The 23,771-nt window shown below is 62.5% G+C and overlaps 1 protein-coding gene across 3 annotated transcripts; it reads left to right on the forward strand.

Moving 5' to 3' along the window:
- Positions 1 to 271: 271 nt before the first annotated feature.
- NATD1 (N-acetyltransferase domain containing 1) lies at positions 272 to 23,101 on the forward strand. 3 transcript variants are annotated; one of them, XM_054709159.1, is made up of 4 exons: positions 272 to 555; positions 15,671 to 15,789; positions 18,214 to 18,266; positions 22,883 to 23,101. In XM_054709159.1, coding segments are annotated over exons 1-4 (276 nt in total). In that variant the 5' UTR covers positions 272 to 452; the 3' UTR covers positions 22,884 to 23,101. The 3 variants fall into 3 exon arrangements, with proteins under 3 accessions (XP_054565134.1, XP_054565133.1, XP_054565132.1); XM_054709158.1 differs by lacking the exon at positions 22,883 to 23,101 and having other exon boundaries at positions 18,214 to 21,410; XM_054709157.1 differs by lacking the exons at positions 15,671 to 15,789; positions 18,214 to 18,266; positions 22,883 to 23,101 and adding exons at positions 7,073 to 7,276; positions 7,506 to 8,198.
- Positions 23,102 to 23,771: the final 670 nt, after the last annotated feature.

Consider the following 23,771-nt stretch of genomic DNA (forward strand, 5'->3'; position numbering starts at 1 on the left):
GGCTGCGAGGGAATCCTTGGAATTTCCCTGCAGATCATTATATCTCTTCGAGAAGGGGTCCGTGTGGGGCCCCAAAGTTGCCAGTGAATCAAATGCAAGAGGGAAAGGGGGCCTCTGGCGGACGCGGCGCGCGCGGTGTTTGGAGCGCCCAGCGGCGCGCAGGGGGCGGGCCTGGCCCTTTAAGAGCGGACGGAATGTATCAAAACAAACCGGCCGGCACCCACTGGCCGCGCGCGGCACGTGACCCCCAGCTGGTCCCCGCCCCCTTTTGTCGGCCGCGTCTGAGTGTCAGTGTCGGCGCCGCCGCCGCGGTCTCCGGTGCGGTCCCGGCCTCTCCGCGCCGCCGCCCGCGCCCCCGCCGCCCGCGCCCCCGCCCCTCGGCCCGCGCACTTGCCCGCGCGCCCGGCCTCGGAGCCGCGCTGCCCGGGGCCAGCGGCCTCGTCCCGCCACGGATGGCGCACTCGCCGGCCGCCGCGCCGGGCGCGCAGGAGCCGGGCTGCCCCATCCGCGTAGAGCACGACCGTCGGCGCCGCCAGTTCACCGTCCGGCTCAACGGTAACGCGTGCCCGGCCGTCCCGCCCTTTGTCTGCGAGGGACGGACCCGCGGAAGCCACCCTCCCCAGCGCGGGCCCGGCCCACGGCCCGGGGTCGGTGTCGCGAGCGCGCGCCGCGGGGCGACCTCGGGGGCGGAGGTTCCGCCCGGCGCTCCGGACGCCGCCGGGGCTGCGGCTCCGGGCCGGGTGGGGGCGTGGCCGACCCCGGGCGGGGCGGGGCGGGCTGTGGGGAGAGGCGCGTCCCCGCGGGACAGCCCCGCCGGGCGCGCGGCGAGCCCCCGGGAAGGCGGAAGCCCGAGCGGGCAGCCCGGCCGCCAGCCCCTGCCTCGGCCCTGGAACGCGCACCTGCTCGGGCCGGGCTGCTTCCCGGTGTTGCCCGCGGCTGCTGTCTGAGACCTGGGAGCGGGTCGGGGTGACCTCCCGCTCCCCGGGGTTAGTGGTTCCGGGAGCCTTCGCTTTGCTGCACCGAGGGGGTTGGAAGGATCCTCTGGGCAGACTGAGGGCTGCTTCCCCCCAGGAAGGCGGGGGCGGTGTGGGGTCCCTCTCAGAGCCCAGCGCCTCGGGGACTCTGGCCTCGCTGCCTCCTCTGCGTGCCCCGTGTCTCCATCCTCCCACGGGAGTCACAGCGCACACCTGGCCGGCGTGAGGGCGAAGGGCTGTGAGGAGAGTCAAGGCGCAGGCGGCACCTGCGGCGCACAGTAATGCACATGGCTGGTCCTTACTTTTGAAACCAGAAAACACCGGCAAGCCCTTCCTGTCCGGTGCAGAAAGGTTCCTCCACTGACTGGCCCACAGCCTCCTCCTGAGAGTTCTGGGGATAAAAAACAGGATTGTGACATGAAGGACCCTAACCCCCGCCTCCATCCCCTTTGCTTTTATAACTTTTCCTCCTTCCCAGCTGGGCCCCTGTGGCAAGGTCCAAGCCAAAAGGGCCTTCAGAGGCCACTGTGCCCATTCCTGAGAAGGGAAGGCAGAGGCCCAGGAAAGGGAGGGGCTGCCTGAGTCAGGCAGTGAATTGGGGCCGAACCCAGTGTGAGTCCTGGAACTGGACACCTCCAACCTGCACTTGGACGCGTCAGGAGGGGCTGGGCGCTGGGGCAGGGACATTGCCGAGACACCCTCTCCTCCCCTTGGGGCAGTGCTGGGCATTGAGCCAGGCCCTAGCACATCCGTGGAATGTGGGCATCAGCACCCTGTTATTGCTGGGGTAGCCTCACCTGCAGCTGGTGGCAGGGGAGCTCTTGGGGTGCTGCAGGAACAAGAACTTCCTGAGGCCCCCGGAGGATGAGGTGTGGAGGAAAGCTTTATTGGTGAGGTGACAGTAAAGGACCTCCCCCGTCAGGGTCCCACCTCCCCTGTCCCGCCATGGGAAAAGTCCCATCTCGTCTTCGGCAGAGCTAGGATGAAAGCCACTGCCCAGGTGTCCGCTCCACATTGCAGCCCAGTCCGGTCCCGCATCTGCCCGCTTAGCTTGTGTGCCAGCTGCAGTCCATGGCATGTGGGGCCCACAGGGCCATGGTCCATGCAGCTTCTAGGGCCACCTGGCAGGTGAGTGTGAGACATGGAACAAGAAAGAAATAGGAGCATAAGTGGCAAGAGAGAGAAAGTGTCTTTTTCTGGGGATTTTAACCTAAGATTTCTCAAGCTCCGTGGGCTCCACCCTCCCAGCCAATCCATGGCTCCCCAGGCTAGACTGACAGGCAAGCATCTTCCCTACCTCACCTTGACTTTACTGCACATGCGTCCGTGTCTCTCTTTGCTTTCTTCCTATCTATATACTAGAGGCCCAATGCACGAAGATTCGTGCAAGAATGGGCCTTCCTTCCCCTGCCATCTTTGTTGGGCTAATTTGCATACTCCCTCCTGATTGGCTGGTGGTGTCTCGAAGGTATGGTCAATTTGCATCTTTCTCTTTTATTAGTGTAGATATAAAAGCCTAAGCAACCTTTCAACTGTTGGACTGTTCAACTGTTAGCTATGGTGTGCACTGACCACCAGGGGGCAGGCACTCCAACCAGTAGATTAGCTTGCTACTGGGGTCTGGCTGATCAGAACTGGGAGAGTTGGGCTGGACATGCCCTGGAGCCCTCCCACGGTCCCTCCCCAGCCGGCCAGCCCGATCAGGGTCCCTCCGCCTGGCCTGCGATCTGGGACCCCTTGAGGGATGTCAGAGAGCTGCAGGCCAGGCCAAGGAACCCCACCGCACCGGGCCTCTAGTTATTAATATGAACTAGCTAGTCACAATGGTAACAATTTCATATTATGGATGAGCAAACTGGGGCTTAGACCACAGGGCAGGAGAGACTTTCCCAGCATCACAAAGTGCCAGAGCCAGAACTCAAACGCTGTTCTTTGCACGTGGAACCCAGTCCTCCGCTGCTGTGGTGCCGTGGCCAGGGCCCTTGTGCTCTCGGGAAGCGGTGACCGAACTCAAGGGAGGGCTTCCCGCGGGGGTGGCCCGTTCTTGCAGGTGGTTTATTCGCTTTCAGCAGGTAGAGAGAGGTTGTATCCAGAGCTCTGCCTCTGCTTCGTACACGATCGGTCACTGACACGTTGATTTCCTCTTTGCAGTTGGCTGCTTTTATGTTTTTGAAGTTGAGTTCCTAAAAAACGTTTACAGCTTGCCTGCAAACTACTGTGCTACATGTTAACATGCAGCAAGACTAGAACTCAGTAAGAATGGCCCAGACCTTGAGATCCTTGTCCTAAAGAGGGGCCTCTGGCTTTTCAAATCCTCTTTTCTAAGGTTCCAAGGAGGCCTCTGGGTCCCTTGGGTGCTCAGGCGGTGCTGCATGCTCACAGAGACAAAGGAAGAAAGGATGTACAGGTTTCCCTTCTTCCTGAGTCCAGCCAAAGGAGAGCCCGCCCCCGCTCCCTCACCCCCCCAGCTACTCCCCCATCCTCCCTCCCCGCTCCCTCACCCCCCCAGCTACTCCCCCTCCCCACTCCCTCACCCCCCCAGCTACTCCCTCCTCCTCCCTCCCCGCTCCCTCACCCCTCCAGCTACTCCCTCCTCCTCCCTCCCCGCTCCCTCACCCCCCAGCTACTCCCTCCTCCTCCCTCCCCGCTCCCTCATCCCCCCAGCTACTCCCTCCTCCTCCCTCCCCGCTCCCTCACCCCCCAGCTACTCCCCCCTCCCCGCTCCCTCACCCCCCAGCTACTCCCTCCTCCTCCCTCCCCGCTCCCTCACCCCTCCAGCTACTCCCTCCTCCTCCCTCCCCGCTCCCTCACCCCTCCAGCTACTCCGCCCTCCTCCCTCCCCGCTCCCTCACCCCCCAGCTACTCCCCCATCCTCCCTCCCTGCTCCCTCACCCCTCCAGCTACTCCCCCCTCCTCCCTCCCCGCTCCCTCACCCCTCCAGCTACTCCCCCCTCCTCCCTCCCCGCTCCCTCACCCCTCCAGCTACTCCCCCCTCCTCCCTCCCCGCTCCCTCACCCCTCCAGCTACTCCGCCCTCCTCCCTCCCCGCTCCCTCACCCCCCCAGCGACTCCCCCCGCCCACTCCCCCAGAGCTGGCTGTGGGCACAGCTAGACGTGCCCAGCCATGTTTCTAAACGTGCCCACCTCTGGAACCTGCTGCCCCGACAGCTAACTGTGAAGTGTTCCAGGGACCCCAGCCACTCCAGGGTGCAGTGTGAGACTGTCTGTCCCCTTCTGCCTGCACACCAGGCTCCCGGCCCGGTCCGCCTGGCAGTGGATGTGGGGGGCGGGGCCGCCCTGCCTCAGCGGGGAGGCTCAGCAAAGCCCCCCTGAGCCAGCTGCTTGTCCTGTAGAGAGACCTGCACACAGGCCGAGAGGCTGAGTGCCCTGGCTCCCAGGCCGGGGAGGGGGCCTCTGGAGCACTGGCTGCTGAGCTTCCTGCCCGGTGGCGAGGGAAGGGGCTGAGCAGCTGTGCCCCAGGCGCCCCTTGCAGGGAGAGGAGTTCGGGTCCGGCCCTTCCTGAGGGCTGGAGTGTGCCAGGCCCTGTGCTAGTGTCGGGGACACGTGGGATTGGCCGTCTGGAGGACGGCAGCAGCACCCCGGGGAGCTGCCCTAGGAACCAGGCCCGTGAGGAAGGAGGAGGGTGGGAGGAGGGGCGGGGAAGGGCTGTTTGAACCGGGGTTCAGCAGGCCTCCCCGGGAAGGTGGCGTTGAAGTCAAGAGGAGCAGGAGCGAGGAGGGATTCGAGTGAAAGGAGCAGCCGGGCGAGGCCTGTGGCGCCTGCCGGCCTTGGGGCAGCGGGGGTCAGTACATGTCGTCGGGAGGTCCTGGGCAGCGGGTGAGGCCCTGGAGGCGGCGAGAGGCCTTGGCTGTGACTCTGAGTGAGGTGGACGCCCAGGGGGGTCTTGAGCGGAGAGTGGACGCGGTTGCAGGCCCGCCGGGCTGGTGTGCGGAGGGCAGGCTGCGGGAGGTCCGCCGTGGAGCGGAGCGCGGGAGTGGCCTGCAGGCCGTTCTGAAGGGCCCGGCCGGGGGAGAGCGCTCGACTCGGCTCACCAGACCTCACGTCCAGGCTCAGAAACACTAGCTGGTGTGTCACCACTTCATCGGTGGGGAAGCAGGGCGCCCAGCGTGGCAGCTGACCGGAGTCGGGCCCACCCTGGACGCCCTTTCTCTGGCCTTCCCGCTCCCCTCTCCACCAGGGCCGAGCGCCCCACTTGCCTCAGGAAGAAGGGTCTGGTGCTGCTGTTCCCAGTCTGTGGCAGCGGCAGAGTCCGCCCCAGCGCTGACCGGGGACGGGCGGGAGGGTGCCCCGTCAGGGCAGCACCGCAGGCCGAGCGCCTGCTGAAGCTGCAGGCAGACAGGCTGCTGGCCCTTCCTGAGGCGTGTGCACCGGCCACCCTCCTGGGGTCCCGGGGTTTACGCCCTCAAAGCGGGCGGACGTACACAGCAGCGTCTTGAGAATCAGAGCTGCGTGTGACACCCACCGGCCAAGTTCCGGGCCCTGCAGTCTCCTGGGGGCGGAGGAGGAAGTGCATGGAGCAGAGCGGCCCCAAGCAGGGACCACGCCGGTGCAGACGTGGCTGAGGAGGCCTCCGCTTCATCAGTCCCATCAGAGCATCTGCCACGGGGACAGGCAAGAAGCACCCACCGTGTCCGCTTCGAGGCCGCCACAGCCTGCGAGAGGCCCCGGGGGTGCCCGGCTGGACCACAGCAGGTCCTCGAGGCAGCGCTGTGTGCGCACCCACCAGGCCGGCTTCTGGAAGCTGCTCTCCAAGGGCAGGGCGGGTGGAGGAGGACTCCTGGTGCCCGGAGAAGGTTGTCTCTTCCCGGTCAGCGGCACAGCCACCCCTGACGTCACCCATGGGATGTGCATCGAGATGAACGCCCAGCTCAGCTACGAGGCGGAGGGGTGCCCAGGAGCAGGCACACCCGGGCGCTCGCAGACACACAAACCCGAACCCTTGTGAATCGGGCTGCGGCCCCCAGAGTCTGGCGGAAGGCTGCAGGGGCCAGCCCTGGGTTTCTGTCCTTCCCGGCCTGTCCTGAGGGGGCCGTCCATAACCGTCCTGTTCGGAATCACCTTTGGACTTCACAGCAGCACAGGCGGCCCTGCCTCCACTTGTGGTGAAAGGCAGTCGGGCCGCGTCTACGTCACGTCCTGGGCTTTTGGTTTTCCCACACGGAGCACAGCTCAGGGAGCGGGCCGTACCCCTCGCTTTAAAAATACGTGTGTCCTTCTAACGATGTTTTGGGTATTTTAAGGACCGTGAGGAGTATGATTTGAAATTATACAAGATCCCTATTGTGGGGGTTTTTAAAAAAAACAAAAAACTGTGTGTTCTCCTGTGATTGCCCAGCCCAGCCTCATGTCTGTCATTATAGACCGGCTTTTTCCTACTGCCTTTTTTCAGACGGTACTTTTTAAAGATATATACATTTAAAAATTTTTATTTTTAGTGACAGAGGAAGGGAGAAGAGAGAAAGAGAAACATCGACGTGAGAGTGGAACATCGATCGGCTGCTCCGGTACCCGAGAAGGAGCCGCCCCAGGCACGTGCCCCACTGGGGATCAGGCTAGGGCAGCGCTTTTTTTCTAATCCTCACCTGAGGATGTGTTTTTATTGACTTCAGAGAGAGAGGAAGGGAGAGGGAGAGAGAGAAAAACATGGATAGGAGAGAGAAACATCGATCGGTTGCCTCCCGTCCACACCCTGACGGTAAATGGAACCCGCAGCCTATTGATGTCCAGGGTGGTGCTCCAACCACTGAGCCTCCCAGCCAGGCCCAGACAGTTCTCTTAAAGCAGAAAACAAGCAGCAAGTCTTGGCGGCCGCCACCCAGGGACTTGACGTGAAAGCCGCCGGGCGCCGATCACTGCCCGAGGTGACCGACTGGCCCCTTCCGCACCGTTACTTCTTCAGGGGCAGCTGGTGCAGCCTCACCCCTTGCTGACTGGTCACAGTGTACGCGTGTCTCCGTGTCCGAACGTTGCTGTCGGGTCACGAGTTAAATCTTGTCTTTTTCTTAACTCGTCAGTCAGTGTTTCAGAGATGGGACGAGAGTCCATCTAATCCTTCCGTCGTCTTTCATTTTGGAAAAGGTTTCAGAAAGTTGCGTCCCGGGAGAGGACGTGTGAGCGAGCTACGTGCAGACCCGTGTCCGGCCGGCGGTGACGTGTCTCAGCCGAAGGCAGTGCTGCCGGGAGGCGGCGGAGAGGACGGCGGGCACCGACAGGCCGTGACGGGGGTGGGCAGGAGACCCCGCCAGCCTTGGAGGTTGTCCAGGCGTTTCCCACAAAGTTTAGGTGAAGTGACCAGTTTACTTTCTGATAAAGATTTCTTTGATCTATTACTTCTCTCACCAATTTACACCATCGCCAAGTGGGGAATGCCACCAAACCTGCTGGCACGTCACGGTGGACAGACGATGCGGAGGTTTCTCCGTGTAAGTGTGTCGAAGGGACTAAGGAAGAAGCCGGAGGGAGAGAGGACTGGTCAGCCGCTCCTTTGCTTGAATCACCCCTATTCCCACAGACCATGACTGGGAGGAGGGTGGAGCAGACACTGACATTCTCTCATCCGAACGATGATGGACAACATGTAACATGGACCGTCCTCACCAAGGCGGGCCCCTGGGACCCGACAGCCGTCCCCCGGAGGGAGCAGGGGGCCCTCGCAGAGGGGTGCAATCTGGCAAAGCAGGGCGGCGGGGTTCCAGTAAGGACCCCGGTGAACGGGAGTGGCTCTGCTTGCAGACTCGAGATCTCTGCGGGCGAAGGCAGAAGGCTACCACAGACTTCCCCGGCCCCGGCCCTCCTGGGCGCCGGCGTCCTGTTCACCCAGACAATCACTGCCACAGCGTGTGCAGCTGAGCGGCCACGGAGGCGCAGAGCACCGGCCTGTGGAGGAGAGCTGTGGGCGCCGCCACAGCGGACAGGAAAGCCGCCGGCCCCTGGGGCGCGTGCTGGCGTGACACCGCTGGCCAGCAAGGTGCCGGGAAACTGCCTCCGTGTGCATTCCCTTCAGGGGAGACCCCGGGCGCCCCCCATGCCAACCCCCGGAAACCCCTCACTGCCCCGCTGTCCTTCCTGGCACCAACAAGAGCTGTGTGCTGAAGGTGTGGGGTGAAGAGAGGACCCCGACAATGGATGTGTGTTAAAAACCCAATGAGGAGCAGCTGGTGGTTTTTATGTAGAAACTAAATAATTCTTCATAAATAAATCTCTGTTTGGAATCTAAAAAGAAGGTTCATCTGTGGGCCCTAGAATCCTGGTGCTCCCCACGGCCTCCCCACCCCCACTTTGCAGATGGGAAATCTGAGGTCACAGAGGGTCAGCTGCCCCTGGCCTCCCTCCGCCCCAGGCAGCTGGTGGCAAGTGCAGCCCCAGGGCTTGTGTGTCCAGATCCCTGGAGATCAGGCCCCTGCGTGAGCTGTGCGGCAGCCCCAGAGCACCGTGATAGCTCCCTGGGGCCGCACCCTTGCAGGGACGGGGCGGGTGCCTGGTGTGGCAGGAGGACCAGCGGGTAACTTTCCTGGGTAACCCTGGCTGTGCTGGCTGGTCCCCTGGAGGCTCCCCAGGCCACAGCCCCCTCTGCCTAACCTACTCTGAGCCACCAGCCTCTGGCCCCTCCCCACCCAGGCTCTGCGTGTGGAGACGCCCCGCATGCCAGCCCGTGTTCCCGGGGTCTGCTCCCTGCTCCTGTACCTACTCGTGCTGCTCAGCCTCCTCACTCCCACAGGGAACAGAAGCCCCGCCTACTCTCCCATCCGTCCAGTGGGCGAGCCGACCCACCGGCCACCTCTCGGCACTGAGATGGGCGTGGAGGTGGCGGCTGCCTGGCCCTCTGCACAGACCCCTCATCTCCCCGCCTGCAGGGGTGACGAGTTCTCAGTGACCACCTTCCCTGATAACTTCTTGGGGTTGGGGACGGCGAAGGGTCCTGAGGTAGAGGCCAAGGGTAGGGTCTGTTATGACCCGAGTAGCTTTAACTTTTCTCAAATCCACTGCAGACTGGCCACAGTGTGACTCTCGGGCCCAGGAGGGGCAGAGCGATGGTCCCAGGACAGGTGAGACCTTGGGCATGAGGTGTTGGGACTGGTCTCGAGGCACCTGCAGAGTGTGGGCGGACCCAGGCCTCCCGCCTTGGACTTGTTCCTGCGGCCGCCTTTGCTAGTCAGTGTCGATCGCTCACAGAACCCAGCCCTGCCCTGGGCTCGCCCACGGTGCTGTCACAGAAAGGGGTGCCCGCACACCAACGGCAGAGAGAGGGTACCCAGGCACACAGCCCTGCCCTGGCCTCTGCTGGGGGCAGGGGACCTCTGGGAGGGGACATTGGGCCACCTTGGGTCACAGGAGGAGCCAGCCCTGGGAGGCGCCAGGCAGTGGGGGGCACGGAGGCCCCGCGCCACTCAGGCCTCTGAAGTCATGTGGCCTGGCCCTGCCAAGCTTTAGGGTGAGTTAGTTAAATGTTTGACCAAATACGGCAGGCTCATGTTTTAAATATATTGTTATTGATTTCACAGAGAGAGAGAGAGAGAGAGAAACATCAATGATGAGAGAGAATCATGGATCGGCTGCCTCCTGCACGCCCCACACTGGGGATCAAGCCTGCAACCTGGACATGTGCCCTGACCGGGAATCGAACCGTGACCTCCTGGTTCATAGGTCGTCATTCAGTCACTGAGCCCTGCTGGCTGGGCTGGCAGGCTGATTTTTGAGTTGGTAATGTTGTCTGGCCCTCCAATGATGTTATAAATACCCCAATGGCCCTTGGCAGGAAGAAGGTTCCCACTTCTGCTCTAGGAGGGGAGGCCAGGCAGAGGGAGCAACCTGCCAGGCTGGGCGTTGAGAGCTGGGTGTGAGTGCGGACAGCGAGGAGGCCGCTGTGGCTGGACCGGAGCCTGAGCAGAGGACAGATGGGGTCTGACTCGGCTTCCCTGGTGGATGCACAGGTGCCCGCGGAGATGTGAGGAGCAGTGCCAGGTTCTGAGCATGTTTTGAAAGTTGTACGCGTGGACTTGTCTCGGGACCAGCTCAGAGTCGGAGAGGAAGACAAGGCAGGAGGTCCCCGGGATCTTGACCTGAGCCGCAGGGCTTCGCCATTTTCTGGGGCTCTCCAGGCAGGTCTGAGGGAAGAGGAGGGGCATTCTGGCCATGTTGGGTGTGGGTAGTTGGGACTCTCAGACACAGGTGCCAGGCCACAGACCAGGGGCTCTGGGGCTGCCCGCTAAGGGCCTGGCCCCTCCCCCGGCACGTGTGGCCCAGCCCGTGTGGAGGGCGGAGCACCTGCCTCCCTCAGGCACCGCCTGTGGCCCCGGCGCTCCTTCTGTTTCTCTGTCTGCAGCCAAGTCCATGCACCGGGAGGCGTGTGACTGCCTGTCAGAGCCTCAGTGTTCCCGTCTGCAAGCAGGGCTCTGAGTCCTGCCCATTCTGCAAGGGTGTCATGAGGGTTAGTGTGTGGAAGGAGCTGAGCACGGCCTGTCTCCTGCCAGGCCTCGCCATGTGGCTGCAGCTATGGCACCTGCTGTCTCTGACGGCGCAGGGCCGGGCTCTGGGGAGGGGGCCCCAGGTCAGCCTCGAACCCCTAGAGTGTGTCTGGCAGAGAGAGCAGCAGTGGTTTATAGGACAGATCTCTCTGAGTGTCTTCCCTGGGCTGGGCACTGGGAGAGCCATGGCGACCGAGCCCCTGTGACCATCAGGAGCTGATGAACCGGGGTGGGGGACAGCCCCGACCTTTTGGGGGTCTGTTCCATCCACGGCCCAGTGGCCACTCCCAGGATATTGTTGAGGGAACGGGCAGGCGAAGGAACAGGGAGACTGGCAAGCTTCCAAGGGCTGAGCACCCGCCACCTCCCTCCGGAAAAGGCCGTGTGAGGAGCCGGGATCTTGTCAGGGGCTTGCAAGGCCCCACGTGATTTGGCCCCAGAGCCTCCAGTGTGCCTCACCACCACGCCCCCCACTCATTCCAGCCACCTGCTGGCTCCCACTGCTGCTGGCACCATGTGCCTCAGGGCCTTTGCACGGCTGTCCTCGGCACCTGGACTGCTCGTCCCCCACGTGTCCTTTCGTGTTCCTTGCCCCTCAGGTCTTTGCTCAGGAGAGGCCTGCCCTGTGCACCCTCCTCTCCTCTGCTGCATTAATCTCTAGCTTGTCCCCTTCAGATCGGTCTTGTTTATAATGATACCACTTCTTGTCTGTCTCCCTCCAGGAGGGAGCGTCTGGTCGGTGTTCTTTACTGTTTCACCTCCAGTGCCTGGACCTGCCTGCATGGAGGCCTGATGAGTGGGGGTAATAGATGGCCGGGGTGGCACGCAGGCAGCTCCCGCCGCCGGTCCCTGCGGCCCTGTTCCGGGCACGTGGAATTACCCAGCAGGCGTGGGAGCCGAGACCAGAGTCCCGCTGCATGGCCAGGGCAGGCGGCAGTGGGGCCAGAGCTGGGCTCGCCCACCAGAGCAGCCGTCCGGCCTGAGGAGGGGGCGCAGGGGCCCCTAGGGCCACCCTCGGCTGGACCATTACGGGGAAGCATATTCCAGGCAGAAGCAACTGCCTTGGGAAAGGCCTGGAGGCAGGAGGCAGAGGGCATGTCCGGGTGCAGCAGACACTGGTCTGAGGCCTGGCCTCCCTTCACCTGCCTCACTGGGACGTGGACCCGGGTCTGAGTCTCCCCGTCTGCAGTGTCAGCCTGAGTGCCGGGGAGAACCAGAAAGCCCCTGACGGGCTGGGCCATGTTCCCGCACCCAGTTCGCTTCCGTTGGTGACATCACAGGCCCGGCCCAGGCAGCATGGAGCAAATTACGCAGCTTTAAAGCGAGAACCACGTGAAGTACAATTTGCTTTTAGTAATCACACTTGGCATCGGCATGTTTTCTTTGAGGGACAGCAAATTGTGTGTTCTGGCCTCAGGGCCCTCACGCTGGCTGTGCCCTCTTCTCGTCCTTCCCTGACCACCTCCAGCGACATGGCCCTCTGTCCCCCGACTCAGCTTAGTGCCTTCATACGTCACAGCTCCCTGAATGACAGGCCTCGGAGCTGTCCTCAGCTACCCGTTCTCTCCCCACACTCCAGCCATCAGCACTCGCATTGCTCACCTGGACTAGTGTGGCCGCCGCGTCCCTCTTCTCATAGCAGCCAGAGGAGGGTCACGAGACACGGTCACCTCCTGTCCCTCCTCTGCCAAGGACCCTTGATGGCTCCCAGCTCACGGTGGTTATGAGGCTCTGCGGGACTCCTCCCCCCATCACCCTTGCCCTCCCCTCATCTCCTCCACCCCCTCGCTTGCCCACTCCTGCCTCAGGGCCTTTGCACTGGCTGCTCCCAGCCTGAGATACTGCTCCCCAGACAGCACCCAGCCGCTGCTCTTTCTCCTGCCTCCTCTCCGCCCACCTGCCTGCTTCTCTGCTCTGTCTCCTCTTCTTATGCGTCCACCAGCACAGGACTCTTGTCTGGCCTACTTACTGCTGTGTCTTCAGCACCTGAAACCGTGCCTGGGGTTCAGCAGTTGTTGAATGGGCCTGGTGGATGGATGTGTGCACAGATGGGTGGATGGGGGCGCTGGGTCAGTAGATGGGCAGGCAGAGGGGAGATGGATGGATGGATGGATGGATTGATGGATAGATGGGTGGATGTGGTTGGATGGATGGATGGATGATGGATGGATGTGGTTGGATGGATGGATGGATGGATGATGGATGATGGATAGACGGATGGATGTGATTGGATGGATGGATGATGGATGTTGGATGGATGGATGGATGGATGGATGATTGGATGGATGGATGATGGATGGATGGATGGATGATGGATGAATGGGTGGATGGATGGATGGATGGATGGATGGATGTGGTTGGATGGATGGATGGATGGATGGATGGATGGGTAGATGGATGTAGTTGGATGGATGGATGATGGATGGATGAATGTGGTTGGATGGATGGATGGATGATGGATGGATGAATGTGGTTGGATGGATGGATGATGGATGGTTGAATGTGGTTGGATGGATGGATGATGGATGGATGGATGGATGATGAATGGGTAGATGGATGTGGTTGGATGGATGGATGATGGATGGATGAATGGATGTGGTTGGATGGATGGATGGGTAGATGGATGTGGTTGGATGGATGGATGATGGATGGCTGAATGTGGTTGGATGGATGGCTGATGGATGGCTGAATGTGGTTGGATGGATGATGCGTGGATGGATGATGGATGGATGGATGGTTGGTTGGATGGATGGATGGATGGGTGAATGGGTGGATGATGGATGGATGGGTGGATGGATAGATGGATGGATGGGTGGATGGATGTGGTTGGATGGATGGATGATGGATGGATGAATGTGGTTGGATGGATGGATGATGAATGTGGTTAGATGGATGGATGATGGATGGATGGATGATGAATGGGTAGATGGATGTGGTTGGATGGATGGATGATGGATGGATGGATGTGGTTGGATGGATGGATGATGGATGGATGGATGTGGTTGGATGGGTGGATGGATGGATGAATGGATGTGGTTGGATGGATGGATGTGGTTGGATGGATGGATGGATGGATGGATGGGTGGGTGGATGTGGTTGGATGGATGGATGTGGTTGGATGGATGGATGGATGTGGTTAGATGGATGGATGGATGGATGGATGGATGTGGTTGGGTGGGTGGATGGGTGGGTGGGTGGGTGGATGGATGTGGTTGGGTGGGTGGATGGATGGATGAATGGATGTGGTTGGATGGATGGATGTGGTTGGATGGGTGGATGGGTAGATGGATGTGGGTGGGTGGGTGGGTGGGTGGATGGATGTGGTTGGATGGGTGGATGGGCGGATGGGTGGGTGGATGGATGTGGTTGGATGGATGGATGGGTGGATGGATAGATGGATGGGTGGGTGGATGGATGTGGTTGGATGGATGGATGATGGATGGATGAATGTGGTTGGATGGATGGATGATGGATGGATGGATGATGAATGGGTAGATGGATGTGGTTGGATGGATGGATGATGGATGGATGGATGTGGTTGGATGGATGGATGATGGATGGATGGATGTGGTTGGATGGGTGGATGTGGTTGGATGGATGGATGGATGGGTGGATGGATGTGGTTGGATGGGTGGATGTGGTTGGATGGGCGGATGGATGGGTGGGTGGATGGATGGGTGGGTGGATGGATGGGTGGGTGGGTGGGCGGATGGATGGGTGGATGGGTGGGTGGATGTGGTTGGATGGATGGATGGATGGATGGATGGATGGATGATGGATGGATGTGGTTGGATGGGTGGATGTGGTTGGATGGATGGATGGATGGGTGGATGGATGTGGTTGGATGGATGGATGGGTGGGTGGATGGATGTGGTTGGATGGGTGGATGGGTGGGTGGGTGGGTGGGTGGATGGATGGGTGGGTGGGTGGGTGGATGGGTGGGTGGGTGGATGGGTGGGTGGGTGGGTGGGTGGGTGGATGTGGTTGGATGGATGGATGGATGGGTGGATGGATGTGGTTGGATGGATGGATGGGTGGATGGATGGATGGATGGATGGATGGATGGATGGGTGGGTGGATGTGGTTGGATGGATGGATGTGGTTGGATGGATGGATGGATGGGTGGATGGATGGGTGGATGGATGGATGGATGGATGGATGGGTGGGTGGATGTGGTTGGATGGATGGATGTGGTTGGATGGATGAATGGATGGGTGGGTGGATGTGGTTGGATGGGTGGATGTGGTTGGATGGATGGATGGATGGGTGGATGGGTGGATGGGTGGGTGGATGGGTGGGTGGATGGGTGGGTGGATGGATGGATGGGTGGGTGGGTGGGTGGATGGATGGATGGGTGGGTGGGTGGATGGATGGATGGGTGGGTGGGTGGATGGATGGATGGATGGGTGGGTGGGTGGGTGGATGGATGGATGGGTGGGTGGATGGGTGGATGGGTGGATGGATACATAGACAGATGGGAAGAGACTTTGGCTGGAGGAGCCCTGTTCCATGTTTCCCAGTGGGACTCGGGGGGCTGGTGAGCCCGGGCTTGGCAGGACTGCGAGGGCACAAAGGCCCATTTGTTCCTGTCTTATGCGCGGGTGTCACTTCCCTGTGGACGCCGGTGCCACACTCCTGACCTTCCCTGGGCCTGGCGAGTGGTCCTGCTGTGTGCCGTCTGCTCTCCTGTCTCGGGCTCTGGGTTAGTGGGGGCTTGGCGAGTCCTGCAGCGCACCCAGCGCGGGCCTGGGCCTGCAGACCCTCTGGAGGGAGCGCAGACGGGGACACAGATGGCTGGGCTGGGGGCTCGGGGGTCCTGGGATGCTGAGACTGAGAATAACGACGACGACTCCTGGTGGCCTAGGGCAGGGTCCTCAACCTTTTTAAACGGGGCCAGTTCCCTGTCCCTCAGACCGCAGGAGGGCCGGACTATAGTTTAAAAAAACTATGAACAAATTCCTGTGCACACTGCACATATCTTATTTTGAAGTAAAAAAACAAAAGGGCACAAACACCCGCATGTGGCCCGCGGGCCGTAGTCTGAGGACGCCTGGCCTCGAGAGTTCTGGGTGTACGGAGATGACTCTTTAGTCTCCAAACAGCCCTGTGGGGTGTTTTTTACGGCCCCATTCTGTGGATGGGGAAGCTGAGGCCCGGAGAGGTGGTTGAGGCTCCACTCCAGCTGCCCTCACACGCCTGCCCTCCCCTGCAGGGTGTCACGACCGGGCCGTCCTGCTCTACGAGTACGTGGGCAAGCGGACTGTGGACCTGCAGCACACGGAGGTCCCCGATGCCTACCGCGGGCGCGGCATCGCCAAGCACCTCGCCAAGGTAGGGGGTGGAGAGCGCGCTCCCACCCGGCACCAGGCGCTGCCAGCCTCAGCCTGTTTCCGGCCAAAGTGCAGAGGGTCCCACCTGCTGCCAGCCTGTAGCCGGGGCTGGCAAGGGGTGAGGGGAGGGGGCGGCAGGGGGGGCTGTGGGGCAGAGGGGCACTGTGGGGTGGCAAGAGGGGTTGTGGGTGGCAGTGGGGCGTTGTGGGGTGGCGGGGGGCACTGTGGGTGGCGGCAGGGGGTTTGGGGGGGGGGGCTGTGGGGTGGGGGGGTGGCTGGACGGCGAGGGGGCTGGGGTGGTGCGGAGGGCACTGTGGGATGGCGAGAGGGGGTGTAGGTGGCAGGGGCGCGGGGGTGTGGGCGGTGTGGGGGCTTTGGAGCAGGGGTTGGCTGTGGGGCAGGGTGCAGCAGGGGGGGCTGTGGGGCTGGGAGGCACTGTGGAGTGGTGAGAGGGGGTGTGGGTGGCAGGGGGCACTGTGGGGTGGCAGCGGGGGGTGTGGGTGGGGGTGGGGCTGTGGGGCAGGGGGGGCATTGTGGGGGGGGGCGGGGGAGCGCTGTGTCATGGCGGCAGGGGGTGTGGGCGGTGGGGGGAGGGTGGGGGGTAGGGGGTGTGGTTTGCTGGGGTGGCCGGGGGAGTGTGGGTGGCAGGGGGCGCTGGGGGGTGGGAGGGCGCTGAGGGGTGGGGGTGTGTGGGTGGCAGGGGGGTGAGGATGGTGAGGGGACGGAGGGGTAGTTTGCAGGGGGTGGGGTGGCGGGGGGAGTGTGGGTGGCAGGGGGCACTGGGGGATGGGGGGCGCTGAGGGGTGGGGTTGTGTGTGGGTGGCAGGGGGGTGAGGATGGTGGGGGGTCTGGGGGATGGGGGGTGGTTTGTGGGGGGGTGGGGGGGAGTGTGGGTGGCGGGGGGAGTGTGGGTGGCGGGGGGCGCTGAGGGGTGGGGTTGTGTGTGGGTGGCAGGGGGGTGACGATGGTGGGGGGTCTGGGGGATGGGGGGTGGTTTGCGGGGGCGTGGGGGGGAGTGTAGGTGGCGGGGGGAGTGTGGGTGGCAGGGGGCGCTGAGGGGTGGGGGTTGTGGGTGGCAGGGGGTGTGGGCGGGGGGGCAGTGTGTTTGCTGGCGCCCTGCTCCTTGGGGCTGGGCTGGGGGCGGTGGTCCCGGGCCCAGGCCCAGGTTCTGCTCAGCTGGGCGTCCAGGCCCTGACCCTGCTGTGCGTCAGGAGCTCATGGCTGTGGCCCCAGCGTCCAGTGTGTCCTAGGTGCTCCGTCACGCTTGTTGGAATGAACAGGTGACAAATGTTTAAGTAAATTGGCTGGTGCCCCCCCCCCCCCCACTCCCCAAAGCACCCCAGGTTCCAGCTGCGGGGAGAGCAGCCTGGATTGCCAGGGGACTTGCGCCTGGACCAGAGGATGCCTCAGTGTCCCTGAGGGCTGCTCCCGGGTCCCCCCCACACCCCAGGCTTCTGTGCCTCTCCCACCCTCCCTGTGACCGAGGAAGACACGGAGAGCCCTGGCCATTGTGTTCAGTGGTTAGTGTCAGCCCACCCACTCAAGGGTCGTGGGTTCGATTCCCTGCCGAGGGCACGCACCTGGGTTGCAGGCTCTATCCCTGGCCCTGGTCGGGCGCTTACGGGAGGCAACCAACGGATGTATCTCCCTCTCCCTCCCTCCCTTCCACTCTCTAAAAATCAATAGAAAAAGTATCCTTGGGTGCGGATTAACAGAAATAAATAAAACAAACCGAGATTTACTGGCCTGGGTAATGGGATGGGGCCCCACGCTCCCCCAGCAGCCCTGCCTGCCAGGCCTGAGGCACAGGCCGGGGCACTTCCGTGCTGGGCACCTTCCTGGGCGTCCGTCCTTTTCTTCTGCGAAATGGGAGGAGAGTGGGGTCCTGTGTCCCGGCAGGTGTGGGCGCCTGGAGGGCCCGCTCAGGGAGGTCAAAGGGCACGTAAGTGCCGCTCCCTTTGCATCTGAGCGTCCTCAGCCTTGTTCTAGCGAACCTTCTTCTTGGTGTGAGCCCTCACCTGAGGGTGTGCTCTCCACCGATTTTTAGAGAGAGTGGGGGAGGGGTAGGCAGGCGCCAGGTAAGCCCGAGGGCCCTGAAGGGGGAGGGCAGGCTGTGGACAGGAGCCAGCGCGTGCAGGATGGAGGAGGCGGCAGCAGGTGGGTTCTCCAGGTTCAGCCCCTGCCCACGTGGCCCTGGCTGTGAGCTGCCTGCCCACGGGGCCCTGGCTGTGGGCTGCTGTGTCGGGCAAGAGCTCAGCATCCAGTCCTGGCTTCCTCTCTTCCATGGCATGTGCTCCAGGCAGTTTCCCGACAGTCCCGGCTCCCTAACGGGAATGCGGGAACGCGGGGAGGTGACGGCGCCAGGGTGGGGCCGCTGTGCACCTGGTGCGGGCTCCGGGCACTGACCACTCTCTGCCCGCTGCAGGCTGCCCTGGACTTCGTGGTGGAGGAGGACCTGAAGGCCCACCTCACGTGCTGGTACGTCCAGAAGTACGTCAAGGAGAACCCGCTGCCCCAGTACCTGGAGCGCCTGCAGCCGTGACCCCGGCGGGGGGCAGGCGAGCCCTGCCAGGCATCTCCTCGCCCTGGCCCTGCCTCTGTGTGCTCTCAGGACACATGGATCCCATGGCGGGGGGCCACTCAGCTGTTTTGTAAGGACGCTCATCGGGGCCCCAGCGGCGGCTGGCCGAGGATGGGCCGTGGCCGGTGACTGGCAGGGGAGGCCAGGCAGCCGCACCCCGGCAGCTCCTGCCTGCAGACCTGGCGGCTTCTTGGAAGACCCCCGGCCCGTGGGCAGGACTGGGACACGGATGGCATCCCTGTGGCCCGCTGGGCCCCCGTGTTCCTTGCTCTGTGATTGGCAAGTGCCATCCTGGCACCCCCTCACCACCCCTGCCACTCGGTGCTGTTCCCAGCGTTGAGAAGAGCAATAAGAAACTATCTGCCCGCTCCGAGGGCACAGCGCCCGCTGCGGCTGCCGTCAGCTCTGCCCTTCCTCCTGCCCGCCTGGCAGGGCTGGCCGGGCAGGTCTCCCTGATGTGTGCGGGGAGCGGCCTGGGCATTTGCTCGGGCTCACCTGTGCACACAGCACGCCCAGCGCGGACGCTGAGTGCCAGGCGATGCGCCGGCGGAGAGGCTGGGGGAGCGCGCTGTTCTCTACCCTCCCCCCGCCCGCCCCCGGGCCTGTGCCCTAACTCCTGGCCTCCTTGTCTGTCAGCTCTGTGGGGACCAAGGTCCCGCCCCTGTGGCCTGCCCTGCCCTCTCCACCTGCCTGTCGCCAGGGCAGCTCCAGGGGCTCCGAAACCTCCCGGGACCCGCCCCTCTGCCCAGGCCCTGGGTGAGCTTCCTCAGAGGGACCCTGGGAGCAGAGGTGGAGGGAGAGCTGCCCTCCACGCCGTCCTCCCGCCAGGAAAGGACTTTCCTGCAGAGGCCGCCAGCCTCGGGCGTCTTCCGGGTGAGCGGTGGCTGGGCCTGGCCCCGGAAACCTCGGGATGGCGGAGGGCACCTCCTTTCGACTGTGCTCCCCAGCTCTGCAGTGTGCTATATGAGGGCCAGGGGAGCCCCTGGTCCCCCCTGTGCTGGGAGTCAGGGGCCAGCAGGGGGTGGGCCCAGCTTCTGGCCCCTTCCGAGGCTGGGGTAGCCCATCCTGGCCCAGCTGAAGAGGGGGGAGGCCTGAGAGTGGACAGACCGGCCGGCCCAGGGTCTGGGTCTTTTCCCTCCCTCGCTCCCTCCCCCGTCACACAAGTTTACATACAGAGTCGTCATGGAAACTGTCCTCTCTCTGCAGCCCGTGGGGTGAGGTGGCCCAGTGCCAGGAGGATGCCCGAGCGGGGTCCTCGGACCAGCGGGCGGGCGGGGCCGGGAGCACTGTGCCCAGCCTGAGCCTGTGTTCTGACAGCGGGAGGCGCGCATGCTGGGCCAGCAGGCAAACAGCTCGTGTCCGGAACCAGGAGCTGCTGGGGGGAGTGGGTGGCCTTGGCCCAGGGACAGCTGGTCCCAGTTCCGGCAGGTGTGGCCGCCTTGCCGCCGACGCCTTACCGTGCGTGCCCGCTGCCGGCCGCCCTGCTGGCCGCCGGGGCTCCCGTAGAGCCCGGCCGCCCTGGCCTGGAGCCCTCGGCTGGCACGCCGACCGGTGTGGCCGTGGTTGGTGGCCTCTGGTGCTGCCCATGTGTCTGGCATCCAGCCCCCTCCCCCGGCCTCCCCGGCCAGGAGGCCCGGAGCCCTCGCTGTGGGCCGGGGCAGCACCGGCCCTCCCAGCAGGTCGCTCACAGGCCGGTTCCCTCATGTCCTAACTCACGTGCCTTCCCCCCTCAGGACCCGCTCTGGGTGACCTCTGGCCAAGGCCCTGGCCCCTTGTTGTTTTTCAAGCTCCTGACCAGAGCGCAGGGCGTGCGTGTCAGCGGAAGCCGTGTGGCCTCGGGGCCGCCACCTGCCTGCTCCGCGCTTACCAGTGATCGAGCTGCGGCCTGGAGGTGCGGGAGCCCACGGCGTGAGGCTGGGCGGAGCTCCCGTCCTCCGTCCGCTGCTGACCTCACTGGCAGCCCCGCGGTTCCCCAAGGTCTCACAGCCAGATAGCGGGGCACCAGGGTCTGGGGGACACCTTGGCTCCTGTGCCTTCTCCCCCCTTCACCGCCAGCCAGGGCCCTGCCCTGTCCCTGCCTCCACCCGAGGGAAGGGCCGTCGGAGGCCTGGCATGCCCTCACGCAGAGCGGCTGCGAGGGCCTCACCCGGAAGAGGCGGTGATGTCATAGGGCCTCACATCAGCTGCTCTCTCCCCCTCAAAAGCCTTCTCTTGGGGCTTCTAGTCCAGGGGAGCGAGGTGAGGTGCCCATGCAGGCCTGCGGGGGTAACATCACAAATGGCCTCCAAACAGGATTAAGGGGCCTGGCCAGTGTGGCTTGGTTGAGCACCGTCCCATGCACTGGAAGGTCACCAGTTCAGTTCCCAGTCAGGGCATGTACCCGGATCGCAGGTTTGATCCCCAGTTGGGGTGTGCAGGGAGGGGTGACTCCTTTCTGAATGGGATGTTTTCCTCCTAGTTCCCACCCTGGGGTCACAGTGCTGTCCCCAAACACAGGAGGAAGAAGAGGGCGTTGCATGGCCAGGCCCTCAGGCCTGTCTGGTGGTGAGCAGCCCTGTAGCTGCGAGGAGGCTGGGGGGCAGGGGCAGGGCCGGGGCCACCCCTTCCTGCAACACCACGTGCCCTCTGTGTCCTGAGGCCTCTGTCCCGCGGCGACGGGCGGCCTGGGAGAGCTGTATGCCCTGTGCTGTCCCTGGTCACTGGGAAGGCCGGGCAGGGCTCTGTCTGGAGCCGCAAGGTACATGGCTGATTGGGATGCCCGGCTGATCTGAGAAGGTGGCTGCGTGCAAGGCCGCTGTGATGGGGAGATGGATGGAGTGTCCACCCATCCCCTCGCTTGGTCCTCAGCACAGAAGCCTCCGATTGGCTGATGTCTACCCAGATGTCCCCTCTGCTGTTCTCAGGGCCCCACTTCCTCCCGTCGGCACCCTAAGTTTTATAGGAGGGCGTGGGGCGGCAGCCCGCCGGCCCGCACGGGTGTTTTCCGTTGTGTCGTTCTGATGGCTACAGATATTAAACAGGTTCTGTTCTGGGTTCCGAGAGGCTCTTGGTTCTGTGCTTCCGCCGTGAGCGGACTCTAGTTTCTGACCCCCCCCCCCCCGGGGGTGGCCCCGCAGCCAGCCCACCAGGGCGTTGGCTCTACCGCCCCAGCCTGGTGCCGAGGGCCCGGCGCCCAGCTCCGCCTTCAAGAAGCGCCTCACCGAGTGCTCTGACCTCAGAGCTCCGTTTCCCTGGGCAACCGAGTTGTTCCCCCGGTTTCCGCGTGGAAGAGATCGTGGCTCGGGGGCCATTCTGGCCTCGAAGGGCCGGGCCGGGCCGTCTGCGTAGAGTGGGAAGGAAACCGCTGCAGGGCCTAGTGTGGGGGCGCTGCGGGAACTGCTGGAGCGCGGGAAGAAGGTGAGGTGACCCCGATACTAGCAAATGCGTGAGGCTGCCGGGACGGAGCTGGAGGAGCGGGAGCGGTACCAAAGCCGAGCCCCTGGGCCGGAGCGGTGGGCGGGCCGGAGGGTGGAGATCCTGCGGCTGTTCCCATGGTGGACACAGCATCCACCGGCCTCCCGCAGCAGGTGAGTCCGAGTCTGCGTTCCGGCCCATAGAACGTGCTGGAGGCGAGGCGGGCTCCTCCGAGGCGCCACCTGTCTCCTTCGGAGCTGGGCGCCGTGATGACCAGGCTTCAGGGACGGTAACCCACCGGCTGTGCAGACCCGGGCCCCTGCGTCGCTGCGTGGAGAAACCAGCTGTCCATGACAAACTCCTTTTGGCTTGTTAGTGAGCAAGAACTAATACCTCTGTGCTTTCAGCCTTCTCCACGCGGGGTCTGCTGGTTAGACCATGTAGAGTAACACCTTGACGTGTGGTGCTTCCGTAATTTAAAACCTGACTACATAGGATTGGCTTAGTGATTAGGCAGCAGGGAACGTGAACATGGATGTTGCAGAGTGGGAATGGGAGGCCCATGTTATGCAGAGGCAAAATGTTTGTAAAAGTCATAACCTGCAGTAACTGACAGGAGGACCAGGGGAGCCTGTGGCTCCAGGGGAAAGAGGTGGGAATGAGCTAGACACCCATGTGTGTTGCTTGTTGCTTCCATTTATAGTGAGGCATGAGGAAGAAATGTATGCAAGCAAGACACTGTTTGCAAACAGAAAGGGCAATGAAAGTGTTTGAGGCCTTGTAGTGTTGGAAAAGGTAACAGCTACAGGACCCCAAGTAACAGGAAATAAAACTGGAAAAGGCTGTAAGCAACAAAGGCCCATGAAAACACCCTCAGTTCTATAGACCTAGGCCTCAGCCCCACGGCAAAGGCCAGAAGTCTGTTGACTTGGTCCATTTGCTCATCGAGGCAGCGGAGGTATCAGTAAATTGAGACAGAAACGGTTGAGGAGACAAAGAAGCCAAGAAATAGAGCCCCCGGAAGCCATGTTAGAAAAGAGCCTTGGGTGCAGTGGGCAGAATAAGCCGCTACTAGAGCAGTAAAGGCAAGAAGGGAATTTATCTCACCCACTGGACACAGAAGTCAGCTGCCTTAGGACTTGCCAAACAAGATGACCAGATGTACGTACAGACATTCTGAGGTCAGCCGCAGCAATGCAGAAGGGGACTTGGAAACCTACAGGGAAGAGGGTACAGCGCCCCTTGGACCTCCCCGGGCGGCACTCAGACTAGCTGAGTCGCCTGCCTGCTTGTGCTTTACACCCAGTGCATTCTTAATAAAGTCTTACTTTGCTTCCTCCATAAATTCGCTTGTTTTGCTTCAACACTGCTCGCTTCCTGTCACCCGTCTGAATTCCTTCTCGGGAGACTGACAAGCCTGGAGGAGAGGAGAGTTGCCCTCCCCCCACCTCTACTCGGTGGCTCTCCTGTCACATCTTTTCTGGGGCCATGACTCAGATCAGTAACTGGGATCGGGCTCTGATCACGGCCCAGCCATCTTTGATCCCTGGCGATGGACTGCAGTGAGGTCAGGCCCTCTGGGGATTTCTTCTTCTGTTTTGGTCTCAGTTTAGGGGAGTCGCAGGTTTAGGGGAATTGCAGCATAACGAAGGTTAGCAAGACCGACTGGGCCTGTGCCCCGGAGCAGAAAACTGAAAGTAAAACCAAATGAGTGCTCAGGCTCACCAGGACTCCAAATAAAAGAGGTAATAATTTCTTACATGAATAAGGTCCTTGTGGAGATGTTTGGAGATGAACCCTAAGGTGTGCAAGGGCCTCATAGGGACTTCCATGTCACTAGTAATTAACTGACAGGCTCCTCCGAGGATGTGCACATCAGGGTTGGCACTCAGCTCTCCGAGCCCTTCCCTTGCTTTTGGCAGCGGGAGAGGAACCGAGACACATAAGAAGGAGCGGGGTGGCCGGGAACCCTTCCCGCAGGCAGCACGTTAGGACACACTACACAAACC

Source organism: Eptesicus fuscus, chromosome 20 (genome assembly GCF_027574615.1).
Source record: "Eptesicus fuscus isolate TK198812 chromosome 20, DD_ASM_mEF_20220401, whole genome shotgun sequence".
NCBI classification, from domain to species: Eukaryota; Metazoa; Chordata; class Mammalia; order Chiroptera; family Vespertilionidae; genus Eptesicus; species Eptesicus fuscus.